Below are 21,457 nucleotides of genomic sequence, written 5' to 3'. Positions count from 1 at the left end.
GTTTGTGCAAAATATCTGCTTCGTACATGCAGAATTGTGGCACAATATTGATACACTGCATAGCTGAGATGTGATCGAGACTTGGTCTAAGTTTCCTTGAGTAAGTATGCTTAAGTTGTGGCCAGACTCTGACCCTGGATTAAATCATGGCCATCATTCCATGGTTGAATATGGACTGGCTGTACGTGGATGTGTGAGTCAGGACTGATTATGGGCTGGCTGTACGTGGATGTAAGAGTCATTCCATCATTTGCTGTCTGGAAGGTAAAGCAGACTGCAAATAAAAATAAACATTTCTATTAAGTGATTTTGTGATCTGAAGCAGTTTTAAGTCTACAGCCCCTGGTTACGACATCAGTATTGACAACGTTCAATACCGTTTTTGTCTTTGATAAGATAAATAAAAAAAATCTGAGTAATAGTCATCATTGGATAGAAGATCCAAGCCCAAAACCTCAGTAATAAAACAGCACTATTTAAGAAAAACATATTAAGGGTACATATAAATCATCGTATATTATACACAGTGCAGTCACTCAGGTGCTGTGGTCCAATTTAAGGGTAATTTAAGGATTTTTATTCCTGCTTGGTAATTGTTACATCTAGTGTATTATCTAGCCACTCCCAAGCCACTAACCCACCCTGCCATTAAGTGATCAAAAGTAAATGGCAAAGTACAGTAGTCTTAAATCAAATTCTCATGTTTAGATACAGGACTGGTAAGCCCAAATAGCTAAAGCCTCCACCATCATGCCACCAGTAACTCATCTCTCTTTCTCTGCCAGGTCTGTAATGCAACCAGTTTCTGCCTTGTCTTCAGGAATTCATGGTTAGGGGGCTTTTGTCTAGACACCATTCCACTCTCTGACCATAGAAAACTTCCCTGATGAGTGAGCCCTACTCAAAGGAGATTGACGAGTTAAAACGCATCCATACTCCTGACGCAATACTGCTGTCAGTGAACAGACGATCCAGTTACGCTGTCTGACGTTCATATTTACAGTTGTGGTCAAAAGTTTACATACACTTGTAAAAAACACAATGTTATGGCTGTCTTGAGTTTTCAATAAGTTCTACAACTCTTATTTTTCTGTGATAGAGTGATCGGAACACATACATGTTTGTCACAAAAAACAGTCATAAAATTTGGTTCTTTCATAAATTTATTATGGGTCTGCTGAAAATGTCACCAAATCTGCTGGGTCAAAAATATACATACAGCAACATTAGTATTTGGTTACATGTCCCTTGGCCATTTTCACGGCAACTAGGCGCTTTTGGTAGCCATCCACAAGCTCCTGGCAAGCTTCAGGTCGAATGTTTGACCACTCTTCTTGACAGAATTGGTGCAGTTCAGCTAAATGTGATGGTTTTCTTGCATGAACCTGTTTCTTTAGCACTGTCCACATGTTCTCAATGGGGTTTAAGTCAGGACTTTGGGAAGGCCATTCTAAAACCTTAATTCTAGCCTGGTTTAGCCATTCCTTTACCACTTTTGATGTGTGTTTTGGGTCATTGTCTTGTTGGAACACCCAACTGCGCCCAAGACCCAACCTTCGGGCTGATGGTTTTAAGTTTTCCTGCAGAATTTGGAGGTAATCCTCCTTCTTCATTATCCCATTTACTTTCTGCAAAGAACCAGTTCCACTGGCAGCAAAACATCCCCAGAGCATAATACTACCACCACCATGCTTGACAGTAGGCATGGTGTTCCTGGGATTAAAGGCCTCACCTTTTCTCCTCCAAACATATTGCTGGGTGTTGTGGCCAAACAGCTCAATTTTTGTTTCGTCTGACCAGAGAACTTTCCTCCAGAAGGTTTTATCTTTGTCCATGTGATCAGCAGCAAACTTCAGCCGAGTCTTAAGGTGCCTTTTCTGGAGCAAGGGCTTCTTTCTTGCACGGCAGCCTCTCAGTCCATGGCAATGTAAAACACGCTTGACTGTGGAGACTGACACCTGTGTTCCATCAGCTTCCAAATCCTTGCAGACCTGCTTCTTGGTGATTCTTGGTTGACTCTTGACCATCCTGACCAATCTCCTCTCGGCAGCATGTGATAGCTTGCTTACCAGTTGTGTCACTGTCCAAATATTACAAACTGCACTGTAGGTGCACCAGTTAAAATTAGCAAAAATAACAGTCTAACTTACTTTTTCTCTTGGGCCTTGTTGAGAAAGTGGACCACTATTGCCTTTATCACCATGATTATAATGACCAAACCAATGACGCCTCCAAGCACGGACACAATGAGGATGGTTAAGGTGTTGTCCACTTTACTCACTAGGAAGAGAAATCAGAAACAAAATCAGGTTTTTTTTTTGGTTTTATACCACACTTAAGAGCAGAGAAGCTGAAACACAAATCTGTTTGAATACACAGATTTAGACAGTGTATTTAATGACCGACTATTGTGATTTTCAGTTTCAAAATGAAGCTATTGTGAGCAATATTACAGCTATTGCTAACTTTTATTAGATATAACCAGACACAACCAAGCCTATCTTCAAATCCCCTACCCCTGAAGATGGGCTCTCTTAACATAAGTTAACTCTTAACTATTAACAGCCTTCTCTTCCATCTGCCTACAAGCTGTTAATAAATATTGGGAAAGAAAACAAATGGACTATTTATTTATCTAAATAGTAAAGTAGCTAAAAACAATGTCCTATATAACAAGGAGTAAACTACAAAGAATGAATTTGTTTGGCATGGGGATTTTTATCCTTTGATTCATTTCAGTTATTTTAATGGAAATCCTAAGTGTCTCATTTCTGCAATACACGTTAATAATGCTAATAAGACCTTTCACCCGGACACTGTGCAACTTCTGTCCAACACGTTTGTTTGTTTTGCATGTAATGGCTCTTGGGGAAAAAAAAAGCATGAAGTAAGGAAAATAACTTCTCCAAAATGTGTATTGTTGTGTAATTAATTGACACTTTAAATAAATAAAGGTTAAAGACACTGAAGAAGGTAACTGCACAAAAAGGTGAAGTGACAGTGAAAATTCGCATCTCTAACAATAAATGGAAGCCAATAGTCCTCATATCAAATACTATAATTATAATATTATAATTTGTGTCACAAATGTTCTGTTCTTGCCTGTTCTAGCTTCCTGTTGCTCAAGTTCCCTACTTCCTCATGGATCTGATCACCTATTACTTACTAAGGCTATTTACTATTCAACCCATAGAGAGTATGACTCTATAAATGCTAAGTCATATGCCTACATGGTTACTTGGTTTTTGGTTGTATTCCGATTCAAGACTTCAAGACTGTGTAGCTGTCCCAACATCTCGTCCTAGCACTGCTGCTGTTGTGGCCATGCTGTCCCTGGACTGTCACACCAATCACTGGTTATGTGAAACCATCCATTTAGCCTCTGATGTCACTGTAGGCCATTCCAGCACCAGCCCATGTCCAGATCCCAGATCAGACCCAGGATTCCACTGTGGATCATGCTTCCCTTGCCTCTCCACAGGCCTTTTCTGATACACCACCACCAGCAGCCTCAAGATCTCCCAACCCCACATGTTCTTCGCCTGTTCTTTGATCACTGAGACCACAGAAGGTTCGGTGGAGTTGTCCCCACTGGACGTTCTCCATGAACCTGCTGGATCTTGCCATGATCCAGGTCTTCCCCGATGCTTTTTGATGCATCTTCTGCTCTTGCCTGGTCCTCACCAAAGGACTCTTCAGGAAATCAATCATCGGTGGTAACAGGGTCCTCATGGGTTACCTCGTCTGTATATATTGTTTTTGCTATGTCATCCTTATGTAGCATAGTTTTCCATAATGCTAAATCCTCGTTTCCCGTTCTGAGTGTTTTTCAAAGTGTCTCCCTGTGTCTGTTCTTATTTTGAGCCCAGGTTCCTTTTCCTTGTGTTATATGATTATAGATCTACATATACGTATACATATAAGCATATGTTTATTCACACTCTGTGGCACAGGTTTTGATTTTGCAATCTGTATAATGCTAAATGGAGTATAAAATCTCATGTGCCTAAATTAACACATTACTGAATATGCGTTTTTTAAAGCAAATCTGCTTTAATTCACTGAAAAGTGTTGCATTTTTGAACGATCTCTTCCTTTAATCCTGGGAGGGAAAAAAAAGCCAGTGTATAGGGAAGACTTACACCGATCCACTACATAGAGGGTAAATACTGCACTGTGGTTTCGGTCCTTCTCTTTGGGATTACGGGCGAAGCAGGTGTACTCGCCCTCATCCTCGAATGTGACATTCCACAGCAGAATGGAGATGTTACTTTCCTTACTGGAACCCACAAACTCCACCCGATCATGATAGATCTTCACATTGGGTTCCACGAGCTCAGTTGGGATCACTGCTTCACAAATCTGTTGGAGAGGGGTTCCTTACTAATTACAGAGGCACATCATATCAGTTCTTGTTTGATTTGTTACTGTCAAAAGTAACATGCCATCAATGGAAACGCTGCGTTTGAAATCTATTCTGAATTTAAAAGGATGTTTTCAAATATCTGAGTGACCCGTATCTTTTACAAGAACACTTATGTGAAGGCTTTCACGTAATCGACATGGAATCATGAGGGTGCTGAAACAGTATGAGTCTAAAACATGTCTCACCTTTTCCATTGTGCCATTGTTATTGTAATGCCAGTTGAAGTATAAGTTCTTGATGCCGATGCAGCTACTGTAAGTGCAGGGTAGAAGCACAGAGCTCCCGTTCATCACTTCAACAAAGTGAACCTTCCCCACCGACACCTCCAACGCTTGTGCACACCACACCGCTGAAAGAGAGAGATAACGGGTGTCAAGTGAGTGTACATCGTTAGCTCGTAATTAGTGTTGTGATGGTACTAAATAATGTGTTGGGGAGAGGGGGCAGGGTTTCACAAAATGATTCTTCTTCTACATCCAGAATTCTGCTTTGCTTCCTCAGTGTATCCTCAGTTCAACTCAGCTGAAATTAACTGAGTTAATGTTATAATTGTCACGGTACGGCGGGCCCCCTACTGGTCGCCTCCGTCTACAGCGGCAGCTGTCCTGTTGTTGTTGTTGTGTTCGTCCCTCAGGTGGGCGGAGCCCGCGATCCGTCTCACCTGAGGGTCGTTTGTTTGCCTATATATGTCTTGTCTTTGTACCAGTTGACCACTGGTCATTATATGCTTCATTTGGATCACGTCACGGGTTTTTTGGTTTGCGCACTTTTCTATTAAACCTTCCATTTTTCCTGAGACTTGGCGTGATCGCTTCCATTTTATTTCGCTCACCCTGCCCGTCACAATAATGCCATGAGTTATAAGCTTTCACACTATACGCTATGCATGCTATTTCGCCTAAAGAACGTGGACTACTGATGCCACCTATTGCTAATGGGTATATAAAATCAAGCATATAGACATGCATTTACCAAACATAAACAAAAAAATAAATTATCATACTAAGCCCAGTGATTCAGTGACTCTTATAGGATGGGAATTCTGCAACAAGTCAGTTTTTCTGTGATTTTTGCTGTGTTATATCTGTACCGGTCAGCTATAAGTGTTCTTATTGTGAAGCAAAGGTGTGTAGGAACAATAAAGTCAAAGTCAAATTTATATAGCACTTTTTACAACACATGTCACAAAGCAGCTTTACAATCGTATGGGTCCAGATCCCTAATGAGCAAGCCAAAGGTGACAGTGGCAAAGAAAAATGGCACATCCAACCCTGGCATCAGTATGTCCACCGGCAAGCCAGACCATCTCCTAGGTGCTTGTAGGTGCTTGCATGCAATCGTCTTAGGTAGAAGCATGCAAAAAGATAGACAATACAGGTTGAGTGTGTGGACATCAATTTAAACCACCATTTATTTAAATATACATAGCTCACATGCCAGTGATTAGTCTGCTGGAGCCACATGCTAATCTATAGCAACATAACTAAAGGGAAGGGTTCAGAGGTGACCACAGGCATGAGGGCTCACTGAGACATTGCTTTCCAGTCAAGTCATTGTCACAACTAGAGTGATGCCATGACACAGCTGGATGACAGCATCAACATCTCAGAATACCAGAAATCTCAACGTCTGGGGGCCCCCGAGCCCCACACCTTACACGGGGAATATTAACTGAAGTCTTGATTAAATAGGTGAGTCTTAAGTCTAGATTTAAATATTGGAACTGGGTCAGAATCTTGGATTGGAGCTTGAAGGCTATGCCATAATTGAGGGGCTTTAAAGGACAAAGCTTTGCCTCCGGCTGTAGTCTTACAAATTTTTGGAATTAAGAGAAATCCAGCATTTTGGGAGCGCAAAGGGCGAGATGGGTTGTAGTAAGCAATGAGTTCACTCAGATATTGTGGGGCAAGACCATTTAACGCCTTATAGGTTAACAGAAATTTTTTTTATTCAATTCGATATTTAATCAGAAGCCAGTGTAATGCCGCGAGAGTGGGACTAATATGATTGAATTTTCTAGCCTTAATTAGGACTCTAGCTGCAGCTTTTTGTACAAGTTGTAGCTTCTTTATGGACTGTTTAGAGCATCCAATTAGAAGACCATTACAGTAGTCCAGTCTTGATGAGACAAGGGCATGGACCAGCTTCTCTGCATCAGCTAACGAAAGAAAGCGTCTCAGCTTGGCGACATTGCATATATGTGTGTCAAATGAAAGATCCGAATCAATAGTGACACCTAAGCTTTTTGCGGTAGATTTAGGTGTTACTGAAAAATCATCTAGGACAGTGGTTCTCAAACTTTTTACACAAAGTACCACCAACTGTCAAACGAAAAGCCTCCACGTACCACCCCCCCCCCCCCCCCCCCCCCCCCAAAAAAAAAAAGAAAAAGCTGTTTGGCGAGTTTAAGTTGTTGACGGGGGGTTAGCGAACGTAAATTGTTACCGGGAGGATGTAAAATGGACACAAGATAAGTATTATATCGCGGTGGTTGGTGCCAGAGCGAACTAGTAACTCATTGAATCATAGATGTGGATCAGAGGTAAATAAACTAGATTTTTTTTGTCGGCGTGAGAAATCGGATGTGTGACGTGTGAAGACGGTCAAATGCGTGTGTCTCACGCTCAATGCGTGAAAGTTGGCAACCCTGCTCATTACACACATATGTTATAATGTAGTTCTCCTGTGGTTCGTGTTGGTAGGGGTTTACAGCACAAAAAGTCTTCGTGCGACATGCCCTCATACTCATATCGCACGGAAACGAGCAAGTTGGCTAAATCTGCGACATCTATGGATTCATCTAACTGCAGTGAGAAGCATTTACTCATTTTAATTCTCTCGGTCAATGTTTGTCTGACGTTGTTCGCCATTTCATCAATTCTGCGAGTGAACTCAAAGCATCTTTTATTTTCCGAGCTCATCTGGCGTACCACCGCGGGGTGCTCTGCGTACCACCAGTGGTACGCGTACCACAGTTTGAGAACCACTGATCTAGGATAAGGGGAATATCAGTCCAATTGCTTCTAGCAGCTTTGGGCCCAAGAATCAGCACCTCAGTCTTATCAGAATTTAGTTGAAGAAAATTAGACGCCATCCAGTTTTTAATGTCCTGGACGCAGTTCTCAATCTTGAGAGTTGTAGTGATATCATCCAGATTGGAAGATATATACAACTGAGTATCATCTGCATAGCAATGGAAGCTACTACCATGCCTACGAATGATGGTGCCCAGTGGTAGCATATATAATGAGAATAATATGGGGTCCAGTACAGATCTTTTTGGGACGCCTGAGCATTCGTTATTTACTAGTACAAATTGGTAACGATCTGTCAGGTAGGACCTGAACCAGGAGAGTGCTTGACCGCTTATGCCAATGAGTGTCTCCAGCCTATTAAGTAGAATATTATGATCAGTGGTGTCAAAAGCAGCACTGAGGTCTAGCAGTATGAGAAAAGAAACGTGTCCTTTATCAGTAACAGCTCAGCCACAAAGCAACAGACCACACAAACTCACAGGGCGGAGCCACTGAGTCCTGATGCACATGACAAATCACTTGTCATCTGTTGCAAATGGCTGTGGATGCAGTATTAATGCAAGAACTGTGCACCAGGATATTCACAAAACGTGTGTCCATGGCTGCACACAAGCCTAATCAACACGCACAGTGAGCTGGAGCAATGTGAAGCTTGCTGACATCGAACTCTGGAAGAGGGGAGTAATGAATCACACTTCACTATCGAGTCCTGATGTGGTTCCTGTATCTTCCTAGATGGTACTGTGGTGCAGTTCACACATCAAGTACATTATAGATATTCAAGCCAATTCAGGGTGTATGACAACTGAACAGCTCTGCAGTGCATTAGGAAAAACATTGCCTGCATCCAAGTTGGTGCTGAATGTTTTTTTGTTTTAATAACTAATTGTTTTTGTTAAGTAAACAAAAGATGGTTTTATAAATAGCTTGTATAAATTGCACTTAGTGTAGCATTGCAGTAGTAAAACTAGAGCACTCAAAATGAGTGATAAAATCACTGTGCTGACAAAGCAAAGCCTCAACAACAGGCAGCTAAAGTGTATGACGCATCCCACGCAGGGCTGCACTCTCCCGCAAAATGACACGGACCCGCTGCTTGTCAAGTGTCCATCACCTCCTCGATGGCTTGTTTAACATGCTCTGCTGTATGAGAGACACGAATCTGATGAGCATGCAATACTGCACACCATAAAAAGCAAAAGTAGAGTCAATCCAGTGTGCTGCTTGACTAAATGGTGACATTGAGGAAATATGGGAACTCCAAATACCAGTGATAAAGCCAATAGGGGTCACATCTGATGGCAGACCTCAAATTTATGACTGTGGTCATGAACATTGTTGCACAGCTTAGGGCCGTTTCTGAAATGTAATGTTGAGAGTGTAGGGCATATTCAGGCTTCAAAAGCTCGAAAAGCTGTATTTCCTTCTACAGTGAGAGGTTGGTAATCCAAAGTGATTATTTCGGTAACCCGCTCTATAATCTTCAGAGGAAAATGTCTGTTCTTGTAAAAGCTTCCCCTAGTATGTGTTGCATCGGTGAAGTGCATGTGTAACCTGAGTGAACTCACTGTATTGTGGTGTTTATTTTTAGGTGTTGTATCAAATTGGAAGTATTGAATGCAGCATTATTACCGGCTTGCAAAACTCTCATGTTTCACCACATCGCACACATTATCCACATGGCTGTTGGATTGGTTTCATTCCAACTCATCTCCAATTTGAAATATTCCCACACTGCAGACATTTTAGCTGTGTCCTGCTCTCTGTTTACAGCACTCATGTGACCACTGACATTAAACAAAGGATTGGCCTTAGGTCCAAACTAAATAAAGCTGATACAAATTAGATAAAATATGCGTTGATTGGCCCTAATGCCGATATTTGAGATCAGATCCCAAGATATTTATGTTTCCAATGTTGTGGCATTGGTTGGGTAGGATCGTTTCTGTTTCAGCATGACTGTGTGACGACGGGTGTACGATCGGCACACACCGCGTCAGAAAATGTAGAGAAAGATAGACCCAAGCGCCGTAAGAAGCAGGCAGGAGATAAAGCCAGCAAACCCAAACTGTGTGCACACGAAAACATGCACACAGGCAAACATAAAAACGAAACTTAAAGGACGCGGAAAACTCGACGCGTAAAAATAAACAAAACCGTGAACACACGGGAGAGGAAATAACAAAGACAACGGAAAGAACGCGGAATAACTTCGACGCGTGACAAAGGAACTAAGGACGCCAGGGGAAGACTGGCAGCAGGCGAACGCTGCAACAAAACAAAACCCTTCCCAAAATAAAAGAGTAACCAATAGGAAGAGAGATAGCTGGAGGAAAACTTGAGAGGGGCCAGTAAGCGGCGCAGGAGATAGAGACTCGAACAAGTATAGGTAAGTGAGAGATTGTAAGTATTGGAGGTAAGTAAAGCTGGGCGTACACTGTGCGATTTTTGGCCCATTTTCAGCCGATTTTTCACTCGTGCGACTATTTTTCGATCGGGCCGAGTTTCGGCTCAATCGCGTGTCGTGCATCGTATAGTTTACACAGGTAAACGAGGAGCGATTCACACCTCACGACCAACTCCCGATCAGAAATCGCAGCGTCGCAAGAATATCAAACATGTTTGAAATTCAAATCGCTCCTCGTGAGATCGCATGAGAGCGTCGGGTCGTATAGTGTGAGTATGTGAATCGTGAGCTGTGAATTTTTAAACCCTGCGATTTAGTCGTACAGTTTGAGCTGGAGCTGAGTACACGATTTAAAATATCGTACAGTGTACGCCCAGCTTAAGGTGGCGAGACACCTTACAACAAAACGCAACACCAGAGAAAACAGAGAAGGGCTGATAGCGTACCGGCTTGACCAAAACCAATCAGCAATGATCCGTCTCTACAAGCTTCCTTAAGAAGCCATGGCAACAGGTGAAACGGACCATTGCTGATTGCGCCGATTCAGTCTAGGACTGACTCGGGTGCCTCTTGTGGAGGTAGAAGGCGTGGCATCTGAGCCAGCCCTGACAGACTGTGGCCCTGTAGCTATACAATGAAAGGTTCATGAAGATTTGGTTTCAGAAGTCCGGTCTAGAGGAACCCTGCCCAGAGCCCTGACCTTATCCCCACTGAACACCTTTGGGATGAAACTGAACGTCAATCGTGAGTGAAGCATTCTGTCCAGACCTCACACCTGTCATTTTGACAGTGGGAAGAAATATCTACAGCAGCACTAAACTCTTGCAGAAAGCCTTCGCAGAAGACTAGATAAGAGATGCACTTTGAAGAAGGCTAGCTAGCAGAGGCTAAGTGAAGCTCTAGGCATTGTTCTACTGGACCTGGTATTCATGTGGATGCTACTTTGACATGTACCACCTACCTAAACATTATTGCAGACCAAGGACAACCCTCATGGCAAAGGTATTCCCTAATAGTAGCGGCCTCTTTCAGCAGGAGAATGCATTGACTCCTGTGTATAAAAGCATCTTAGTTCAGTCTTGGATTCTGACCTGGTGTGCTGGCTAAGACACATTATATGAGTAGATGACAATGCACTTTTGTAAGTCACTCTGGATAAGAGTGTGTTATAAATTCCATTAATTTAAACGTAATGCACCATGCCCTACCACACTGCAAAAATGATCCATTCATGGTTTAAGGAACAAAACAAAGAGATCAAAGTGTTGACATGCCATTCAAATTCCCCAGATATCAATCAAGCACCTGTAGGATGTGCTGATGAAACAGGTCCTACCCATGAAGCTCCTTGCAAGGATCTGCTGCTAATGTCTTTGGCCAGATACCTCAGGACATCATTTTAAAACACAAAAACAAAAGCTTCATTACAGTAAAAATATGAAAAGAATTTTTTTAAAAGAAGAACACGTATATTCTTTATATGAAGTGCAGTAGAAAGTGTAAGAGAGTGGGAGAGTAAACAGGACGTTGAAGGGTCTGGTTTAATGTCGTGTCTGAGAGGCGCCTGTGTTCAGTGGCTATTTTTAAACACGACTATCCTATCTCAATATCGCATTCCTTGAAAAGGTTCTATTTTGGTGTGTGTGTGTGTGTGTGTGTGTGTGTGTGTGTGTGTGTGTGTGTGTGTGTGTGTGTGTGTGTGTGTGTGTGTGAGAACAGGGATGCCATGGCATGTAGACAAAAAATAAATGATTAATGCTGCCTTAACTAATTTCATTGTGCTTGAATAGACCAGATGTGTAGTCAGAAACGTTCAGCAGATAATGTAATCTGTAAAACATACATTAGCGTATGTGGGGATCTAAAAGATTAATGTCTTTAAGAATTTGATGATTTGTATAATTCCTCCCTTTATGGCACTTCCAGTAAAGATCTAAACTAAATCATTCCTATGCCACCAAACATTCCCTAACAAGACAGATCCATACTGGCCCCCCTAGTGACTAAGGCCATACCCAGTTCCACTGGCACTACTAGTACTGTGTACTTACCATTCTAGACATGACAATGACATGACATCTACCAGCTAAAAACTTCAGTCACTCCATCTTTATATTGTATTTCCCTAACTAGCCTGTGCTAACAAGTTTGTGCTAACTAGCCTGTGCTCTCCTTGGCTATAATCACGGACTAGTTCATCAGCTACTTCTGATTATTACTTCTCAACTACCTTTATGGCCCCTAAAACCAAATTCCACAAGCAAGAATATGGCAAACATGGCTTGCCTGCTACTAGCGTTCTTTCCAGGCTCTAACCATCTTTTGAAGCTTAATCTACTGTATACTTGAATGGAATTGTTAACTCTACAAATTATAAAAACTATTAAAACCTTACAACACTATGTCTAAGAAGCCAAGCACCCAATTATGCCTCCATGTGTAGCATCCCTAGAACAAACCAACATGGACGTAATTTTGTAATAAAAAGTGGGGGGACATGGATTCATCGCTATTTAAATATTTGGTTTTAACCGTAAAAACTGGGGGGGGGGGCAAAACCGGCTTTTGAAATTACGTCCCCCAAATTACGTCCGTGCAAACTAACCTTACATGCTGAAAAAATAGGCACATCCCAGCCCCCTCACATCATTTACAGGCAAAGTCTTCACCTCCCCACGGTCTAAGGTTCTGCAGAGTTGGAAGGACGTCGTAAGTCACTCCAAGCAAAAACGCAACACGACTCATATCCACTACCCATAATTCACAGCTTCTCTAAATTCTCCCAACTAAGCATTTGCCCTTGTTTTTCCTGCAAGGCTGCTCTTGCTCACGCGCTCCTTCCTGCTCATGAATAAAATCAGTAATCATTCGCCTTCTGCCTCGCAATGTGGCCTTAACACTTTCCACAAATCACCTCACGTTCTGCCCTTCCCCATTACACTTGCCCTATCGCATTCTTATGCAAATTCCTAACAAAACCATCTTGCGGCTTGCCATAGCACATTTACATTTCTCAATTAAACCTGTCAGCAGTAGAACCTGTATGTACCTGGGACCCTCACCTCTCCCATACCACATCACTTACTCACAGCCTTATTAATCCACTGTAGCCTCTCCACTTTAGTAATTATATCCTCAAAGTGTCAGCGGCCACCTAATATGATATAGCAAATCAAATTGTAGACACAACAATGTCAGTTTTCAAGTTAGCGTCCATTTGCCACTCTGTCAGCCACTGGTAAAACACCTGCAGCCCGCTCCAGCCCCATTGCATGATCTTATCAGGACACACACTATAAAAATGCTCCTCTTAAGTCCTTCTTTCTGAAGAACCTGGCCTATCAGGCTTCTTCTTCCTTCTGCTCCTTCTTCCTCAAGATCTCTGCTCTCAATACCACCAATCCGTCTGCGATTTATTCATACACACTTTCAACCTCACACACTTCCCTCCATTTTTTTCTGTTCCATCAATCAATAACCTTACCATATCACTTCACTGTTCCCTACTTTTCCCTTCAGACCAGTCCCTATTACCTTTCTAGCCCTCGTTAACCTCTTCCACGCAACTGTGAACCTGGCTAGCTGACCCTTGCTTTTTCTTTCTCTAACTTTTTCTCTCCCTAAATGTTTGCCCCTCAGTCGCTCTGTTTTCATCACCAGTTCCCTCCTTTTTTACCTTTCTGTGTAGCTTTGCTGGAATCGTCATAGTAGCAGAACAATCGATGTCCTTTGAACTTTGATATGTGACCTCCTTGTTTCACCCACACACATACACATCAGCGGGGCTATTTAAAATACACTTAAAATTTTATAACATAGTAAAATGCTGGATTTTTTACTTGGAAATTAGCCATGAGGTCAGTATCCTTGGTAAAAATCAGAAGTTCACTATGATGTCAGGTGCGTTGATTTTGGAACATTGACTTTAGAGACCAAAGGTCTGGGTGAGTCCAGAACAATATACTGCATAATTGGAAGAGGACCAGTTCAACCTTAATGGGCAGAGTTCCAGGCTCTAACCATCAGCATCATCATCAAGGTCAATGGCCTTCTTCCTCACTAGTATTGATTCCTTCACGCTCACAACCGGAGATGGATGGCAGCCCATTACAGTGAACTTACTCATCAATGAGACCACTCCAGAGCTGTAAGAGCTCATTTTAGAGCTTGTCATCACATTATACACATGTTCTCTCCTTAGATGTCATAAAACACTCAAAAGTACCTTCTTTACTAAAGTTGAAGTGATTTGGAGAACACTTACTAAATATAACTAATTCATCACAGCATTTTAAGTTAAGCCTTTGCTTTTGGACCCTGTCAGAGGTCTACTAAAATATTCTCAAAGTACTGGTACAACGTGTAATTAATTCAACAAGATGTGACAGAGAAGCTCAACACATGTAGACGCACCAAATGGTCATCAGTACTGAGTCTTCTACGAATATGCTGCCTTTACCACGGAGAGTCACAACATGCCAGTCCCCTCTGATATAGCTCAGCATGAGAATTCTTGAAGTTCTACCTAGAGGGATCCTCTTATCAGGTAACAAGGAAGGGATTTACTTCCTCTCCATGTAGTCCACACTGGTGTCCTGCAAGGCTCAGTTCAGGGTTCACTTCTCTTTTCTCTCTAAACTTGCTCCCTTTGTGATGTGATCATCCATCCCCAATGGGGACTATACTGATACCCAGACTTCTCTTTTGAGAACTCATTAATCACTCTGTCTGGGAATACAAGAAACCTTGGTGTAATTGTGAGCCCATGGTTTTTGGGGTTTTTTTTGTTTTTTGTTTGTTTGTTTTTTCCGGTGAAGGTTCTGCTGAGGACTTTGTATTTCATGCAGACCGTTTCTTTCACTTCATGTTATGCTCAGAACCTCCAGAGAGTACTAAAGTCTGGTTTATGTCATTTCCTCACAGGAGAGGCTGTACTCTGGGCGCACAAATTTGTTTCACAAAGTACTAAGGAGAATATCACACTACAAGTATTTCTGGATCAGCCTCTTCAAAGGAAAACAGAAGCTGCTCTTTCCCTTTCTCCTGCTTTCGTGCAGCTGCCTACCTTATGAGAAAATGCTGTGCTTTACCTGATGGACACCGTGGCTACCATGACCCCTGAAATTTCTGCTACAGGGGCCCCGAGGACATCTCAGCCAACCGTAGTGACCCTAGAGGAAGTATCAGTGACTTCAGAGGCCCTGTGAGTTGCCTTTGCAGCATACATGCTTCTAGAAGCTGTCCCTGCTACTCCTGCCTGTTCTGGTTCCCAAGGCCCAACCTGCTGTTCCTAAGACTGCCCAGTCTGTCTCATCGGCTGCACTGCCTACATCTATGGTGGCCCAGCCTGCTTTGACAGCTTTTGACATCCCACTGGCTGCAGTGCTTACTGTTCCTGAGGCCTGCCAGAGGGCTCCACTGGCTGCCTGACCCATTCCTGAGGCCCACCTGGGGCCTGCACCCGTTCCTGAGGCAAGCCTGGGGCCCGTTCCTGAGGCATGCCTGGGGTCCGTCCAGCCAGCTCAAAAGGCTTCTCTGCCTGTCCCCGTTCCTGTGTCTCGAGAGGCTAGCACCGGCTCCTGAGGCCCACCAGAGGCCTGATCACAAGGCCAGTCAGGGGTCTGTTCCTCTTTCCATGGTCAGTCAGAAGTCTACTCCTGACACCTTCTGACTCCTCCTCAAGGTCACCCAGCCTGTTGCGCTCCTGTCCTTTCCAACTCCTCTCCTGTTTCTCAGCCAGCTCACAGTCCAGTCTCTTCCTGTCCTCCTCTTGTCAGTCTCTCTCCAGTCCAGTTTCCATGCCCCAATCAGTTTCCTCCCCTGTGTGCTCTAGCCCCTGCTCCAGAAGCTCCTGTCTCTGTAGTCTCTACTGTCCCTCATGTCCTCTGTCCCTGATCCCCCCTGTCTATATCTCGTCTTGCCATGCCATTGGTCATTCCCGACTGTCCCTTGTCCAAGCTCTTGAGCTCAATCCTGGCCCTTGCTATGTATCAATGTTTTCCCCATGCCCATATATTTCCAAGAACCTGCTTGCTTCATCTGCGTTTAAGCTTGGTTTTCCTCTGTGTCTTTCTCCTGAGTTCCTTACTGTTCCTCACATCTTCTGGTTCGTGCCTGCTTAGTTTGTCTTATCTGTTACTGTGGTTAGTTTCGTTTGAGCCTTGTCTCATGTTACTCATCTTCCTGCTTAGTTTCAGGCCCATTTATACTTACCTTAGCCCATGTCAATGTATGTTAGTCTGCCTTCGATTGTATTACTGTATTGTATACCCCCCGATAATTCCATTCATTCTATCCTGTGTTAGAGTGTTGTCTGCTTGTGTTATCATAACCCCGTCGTTTAAGAAAGGGTGCCTCTAGTTTACGGGTTGATTGATTGCCCCTATTGTATTTAATAAAACCCCACTCCCTCTGCGATTGTGTACATCCTCAACAAATCTATTTCGTTACGTTTATTATGTTTATTACTATTTTTTAGTTTGTTCATGTTACTGTAACATACATTCCATTAGCATACATTATATAACAACATCCTGGAGGAGTCCATTTTCCTGAGGATTTCTAAACAGTTAAATGGTTTTGGCGACAGACTATGCATCAGCTTCATGATTAGATTAGTGAATATGCCTGCATTGACTGAACATGAGTGCCATTATGAGTCATCCATACTGGATCAAAGCAACTTTGCCAGCTCAGTATCAGTTAAATAAATATACATTTTATTCTATGCATGTTTAATTATCTTAACCAGGCTATAGTCTTCATTTTAAGAAAAAGCAATATCATTTCAGAAGAGTTTGAGTGTTTTGTGTCATCTAATGATATGGGTATCATCACATCTATGGGAACAATGAGACACAAGAGTCCTGTGAGGGATTTGCAAGTTTCATAAAAATGTTTAAAAAGACAAGGGTCAAAGATCAAAAAGACAGTCAAAAACTGATACACAGAAGACCTGACAAAAAAATGTGAAGAACTGGAAACGACCTCTGGTGGCTAGAGGGAGTATAGCTGACAGGACAGAACGCCTGTTTGTGTGTGTGTGTGTGTGTGTGTGTGTGTGTGTGTGTGTGTGTACAGGCGTGTGTGTATTAACTTTAGAATGAATAAACTATATGAAGAATATTATACATTGTATGTAGATGAAAAGAGTAAACTATACGAAGAAAGTAAGTTAATATATATAAAAAATAAAATAAATTAATCCACATAAAAGCAAAACATTTTATAAAAAATGAGGACAATATCCGTCATGTACTCTGGTAAGTATATAGGTGTTACAGCACTGAGAAACTCCCTTGTCTACTTTATTCAGGCCATCAGTTTACATTAGTCAAATATATCTCATTATCTCTGTCTCCAGACCGGCATTCCCATGGTGCAAACCAAGCTTACGTCTGAGCTAATGAAGTGAAGGGCCAAAAGGTGTAAGCTTATGGAGGAGGAGGAGGAGGAGGAGGAGGAGGAGGCTTGGTGAACATCATTCCTGCGCTATTGTAATATGATTACACAACACATTGGTGAAACTTCAAAAGAATGTCATGCACTGAAACACAAACGCACCCCTGGTCATGCACACCACTGACAAATCTGGTGTTGGCAAGAAAATCTGCATATGAATTGTGCAGATGGTGTGTGTGTGTGTGTGTGTGTGTGTGTGTGTGTGTGTGTGTGTGTGTGTGTGTGTGTGTGTGTGAGACAGAGAGAGAGAGAGAGAAAAGAGACTGATAATCCAGTGATCCTGACCAAGGATCCAGCAATACTGATCATTCAAGGACACAATGTCCTACTCAACAAAATCCATTGCTCACTACAGAAACATTAAAGTCAACCTGCAGTAATTCTTATATTCTATATAACGTTTCTGCCTTAAGTATATTCCTCATATTTTCAAAAACCTGTACCAAATTCAGACCAGAGTACCACAGCACTGCAGAGTTTAGCGCTGTCCTCACACAAGCACAGCCCAGTTAGCCGTTAAATGTCTCGCTGCGCTGATTTTGGAAATGCAGAACTCTCTCCTCCATGACCAGAATCCGACTACCTGCCTTTGACAGTAGCAGCGGAGCCCACTCATGCGGTCCATGACGTCAGCACTGAGTTGGGGTGCGAAGCACTCAGCCCATATGCTGGGGCATGACTCCAACACCGGCCCAACACCACGTTGTTGACGCTTCAGCAGTGAGGTGTGAAACACTCCTGTCATTTGAGGTGTGAAAGACATCAGAGGTCACCCTCTTCATCCTTGAAGTCCCAGCATGGTCCACATCTGTGCTTTCTAATTACCAACCAAATGACCTTCTCAGTTTATGCTGACATTTTGGTGTTTAATGTTGCAGTGAGAAACCTAAATGCTACTTTTGAATCTGAATATTTATGCGCCAGTGTTTCTAGGTCTCGTCTTGTGCTGATATGATGACATTGCCTACTGCTGAGCTCCTGTTGGTATGGTGTCATGCAACTACCCACAATGCACCTTTACTTCTCCATACAGCACAACAATGCCTGTTCCTCACTCCTTACATACTCCTCAAACAACACACACACACACACACACACACACATACTAGTTTAATTACTCACTACTAGTGCTAGTAGCAGTAGTATGTGTTGGATATTAATTTATTTGTTACATTTACGTATTTAGTTTAGATGTCCGTCTTATAGTGGCACTGGATGAAACATAACGGTGGGTGTTTCTGGGTTTCTGCTTTAGAGAACAAGCTGTTGGATTGTCAGGTTCATCCATTCTGCTGCTACTCTTTGTCTTTATGAGTATAGCGGGAAAACCTTCTGTTTTTTCAAAAGATGTTTTTGTCATGTGATATAGGACTCCTCCAATGTCTGTGTTTGTCTTGAAGTGTTAAATATGTTTAATTAACAGCATGCTGTGTGCGCTGAGCACCCCACGAGGGGGACACACCCACTCACACACACACACACACACACACACACACACACACACACACACACACACACACACACACACACACACACACACACACACACACACACACACACTCTCCACACCTGCCACAATCACCCATTTATTAGTTTTTGCGTACACCTGTTCCTTGTTTGCCCTCTTTTCTTCTCCTGCAGTTTCAGCCCACAGGTCCGTTTGCCAGGTGTCCTACGTCCTCACGTTTACTCCAAACACTGATCTAACTCCTGTGCGTTGTCAGCGTTTTTGAGTTCATTCACATCAAGCCATTATGATTAAGATTCTCTCAGCTTCCGGTCACCTGTCACTCTCTCCCTATTGCACATACACTCATAATATGAATCACTCCACCCATATTCAAAATTTATCATTTTATTCATCATCGTCATTCTACCAAAGGCCAAAATGTGCAAGTAACATCTCTAAACCAGCTCATTTCTAGAACAGTTGGGGCTAAGGAAATCTGGACATCCATCAAGGAGTTGAACTCCAGTGTGGTATCAGTACTGTGGCAGTAGGCCACTGTACTGTGTAGTGTCGGCCCACTCCTGGAGTCCCTGAACACATCACTGTACATCACTCCTCTCTCTGTCCACTGGGACACCCACTACAGCCTCTGTATTAACTCTTTGACTCCAAGCTATGGAAGGAGAAAGAAAATGTCCTACTTTAACACCCTCCAGTTCACCTTCACGACACATCAAGTACAAGTAGCATGTTCATATGTATGTGATGTGTGTTTTCGTGTGTGTGTGTGTGTGTGTGTGTGTGTGTGTGTGTGTGTGTGTGTGTGTGTACTAGGGGGTGGGGGGTGTTCAAGAGTTTGTTTGCTTAAAAAGCAACAAGCCCAGAGGAGTACTGAGGGGTTACAGTAGTTTGGACGGACCTGCTGCAACCCTGCTGCATTAGAAGACTGCCTGCCTGCACTGATGAATACATCATCAAGACTACACTCTGGTGTCCTTGCCATGATCCCATAGATAGCAGTGTGCAGTAACCACATCACAGTAATGACACCTCAGCTCCTACTGGCTTCTGTTTCAGGTCAAATTATTATTTTGTGTCTCTAGAATATATTAAACACTGCATATCCTATTATAGTATATCATAGAATAGCACAATGGTATGCAGTCATATTATTATAGTCTTCTAACTACTTTACATTACAGGCGATGCTTTAGTGTCTGATATTGATCTACACTGTTGTGTTAGGTGCAGATATGATCAAATCCCAGACATTCTCACCTTTAAAGCTAATTGACAAGATGATCAAGTTTCCATGGACATATGATGCAGTGACATCACTAATGGGATAGTTATCTCATGTGTCTACTGTTTGAGCTCACATCAGGAGGTAATACTGCTGTTGACAACAGTGATGTGAGAATATTTGAATAGTCAGATGACACATACAGAGAAATATTTTTAAAATATACTGTTTCTAAATTTACAACGATTTTTAACACCAAAATTATTTCTTCATATGCACTATACATGCAGCCTACAAACTGCTTGCCATAATTCACTTCCCATTAGCTCAGAAGTAAGCCTCTCTTTCTCTCGCTCTCTCTCTCTCTCTCGCTCGCTCGCTCTCCCTCACACTGTCTCTCTCTGTCTCTCTCTCACACTCACTCTCTGTCTGTCTCTCTGTCTGTCTCTCTGTCTTGCTCTCTCTCTGTCTCTCTCTCTTACTCTCTCTCTCACTCTGTCTGTGTGTCTAGCTGTCTCTATCTCTCTCTGTCTGTCTCTCTATCTCTCTCTGTCTGTCTGTCTGTCTCTCTCTCTCTCTCTCTCTGTTTGGGACTAGTGAGCTAACAGAACTGACTAGTGTTGTTCTTCACACACACACAGATATGGAGGATACCTGAGCCCTCAATCCCAAATCTACTAGCAGCAAGTAAACAAGTCAACATGTCCCCCGGTCTGAAAATGCCCCCCTCCCAAACATGTCCCCCTGTCTGAAAATGCCCCCCTCCCAAACATGTCCCCCGGTCTGAAAATGACCCCCCCCTTCTAAACATGTCCACCCAGTCTGAAAATACCCTCCTGTTTAAACATGTCCCCCAGCTTTAGTGGTTTTCCTACTTTTGAAAGCACAGCAACAAGAACATAACAGGAAAAGAGCAAAATAGTGAGAGAGACAGACAGAGAAAGAGAGAGAGTGAAAGAGAGAGAGAGAGAGAGAGAGAGAGAGAGAGCAGGAATGAGATTATGAGAGGTACAGAGAAACTAGAGGACAGAGATGACACTAGAAAGCGAACCGGCAGACTCACCAAGCAGGAGTGAGATGACTACACTGGCGTGCACTGCATCTCCAGACCTGGCACACCTGTGCAGGAAAGATCTCCTGCTCTTCTGCGACCCCATGCTTCTCTCGCAGGACGCTTTTGCAGCACTGCTGATCTACCTGGTTCCCTGTGTGTCTGCCTGCCCCTCCGGTGGGCGCGTGTCCGAGCTGGAGCGGGGGGCTCTGGGGCGAGACGGCGACGGGGCGTGCGGGAGGAGGGGGGAGGTGGCACTCAGAGCTCAGCAAAAAAACACCGACAGGAGAAGTAAAGGTAGAAGAGAGAAGGGAATCCTGGACTTCTCCACCAGATAAGTCCAGCAGGGAGTGCCTGTCTTTTCTCTCTCCTCCTTTGCAGTGG

The 21,457-nt window shown here is 43.0% G+C and overlaps 1 protein-coding gene across 1 annotated transcript in view; it reads right to left on the bottom strand.

Annotated features, from left to right (window-relative positions):
- Window positions 1-21,457, bottom strand: part of scn4ba (sodium channel, voltage-gated, type IV, beta a) — a 28,678-nt gene that overhangs the window by 6,812 nt on the left and 409 nt on the right. Inside the window, exons 2-5 of the mRNA XM_076976734.1 lie at window positions 21,086-21,446; window positions 4,612-4,775; window positions 4,143-4,362; window positions 2,151-2,280 (exon numbers count right to left, since the gene is read on the bottom strand). Coding sequence (XP_076832849.1) covers window positions 2,151-2,280; window positions 4,143-4,362; window positions 4,612-4,775; window positions 21,086-21,179 — 608 coding nt within the window. The 5' untranslated portion in view covers window positions 21,180-21,446. The remainder of the gene's footprint in view (window positions 1-2,150; window positions 2,281-4,142; window positions 4,363-4,611; window positions 4,776-21,085; window positions 21,447-21,457) is intronic.

The sequence above is a fragment of the Brachyhypopomus gauderio genome, chromosome 16 (assembly GCF_052324685.1).
Source record: "Brachyhypopomus gauderio isolate BG-103 chromosome 16, BGAUD_0.2, whole genome shotgun sequence".
Classification (NCBI taxonomy): Eukaryota; Metazoa; Chordata; class Actinopteri; order Gymnotiformes; family Hypopomidae; genus Brachyhypopomus; species Brachyhypopomus gauderio.
This window is presented reverse-complemented; position numbering and strand designations above follow the sequence as displayed.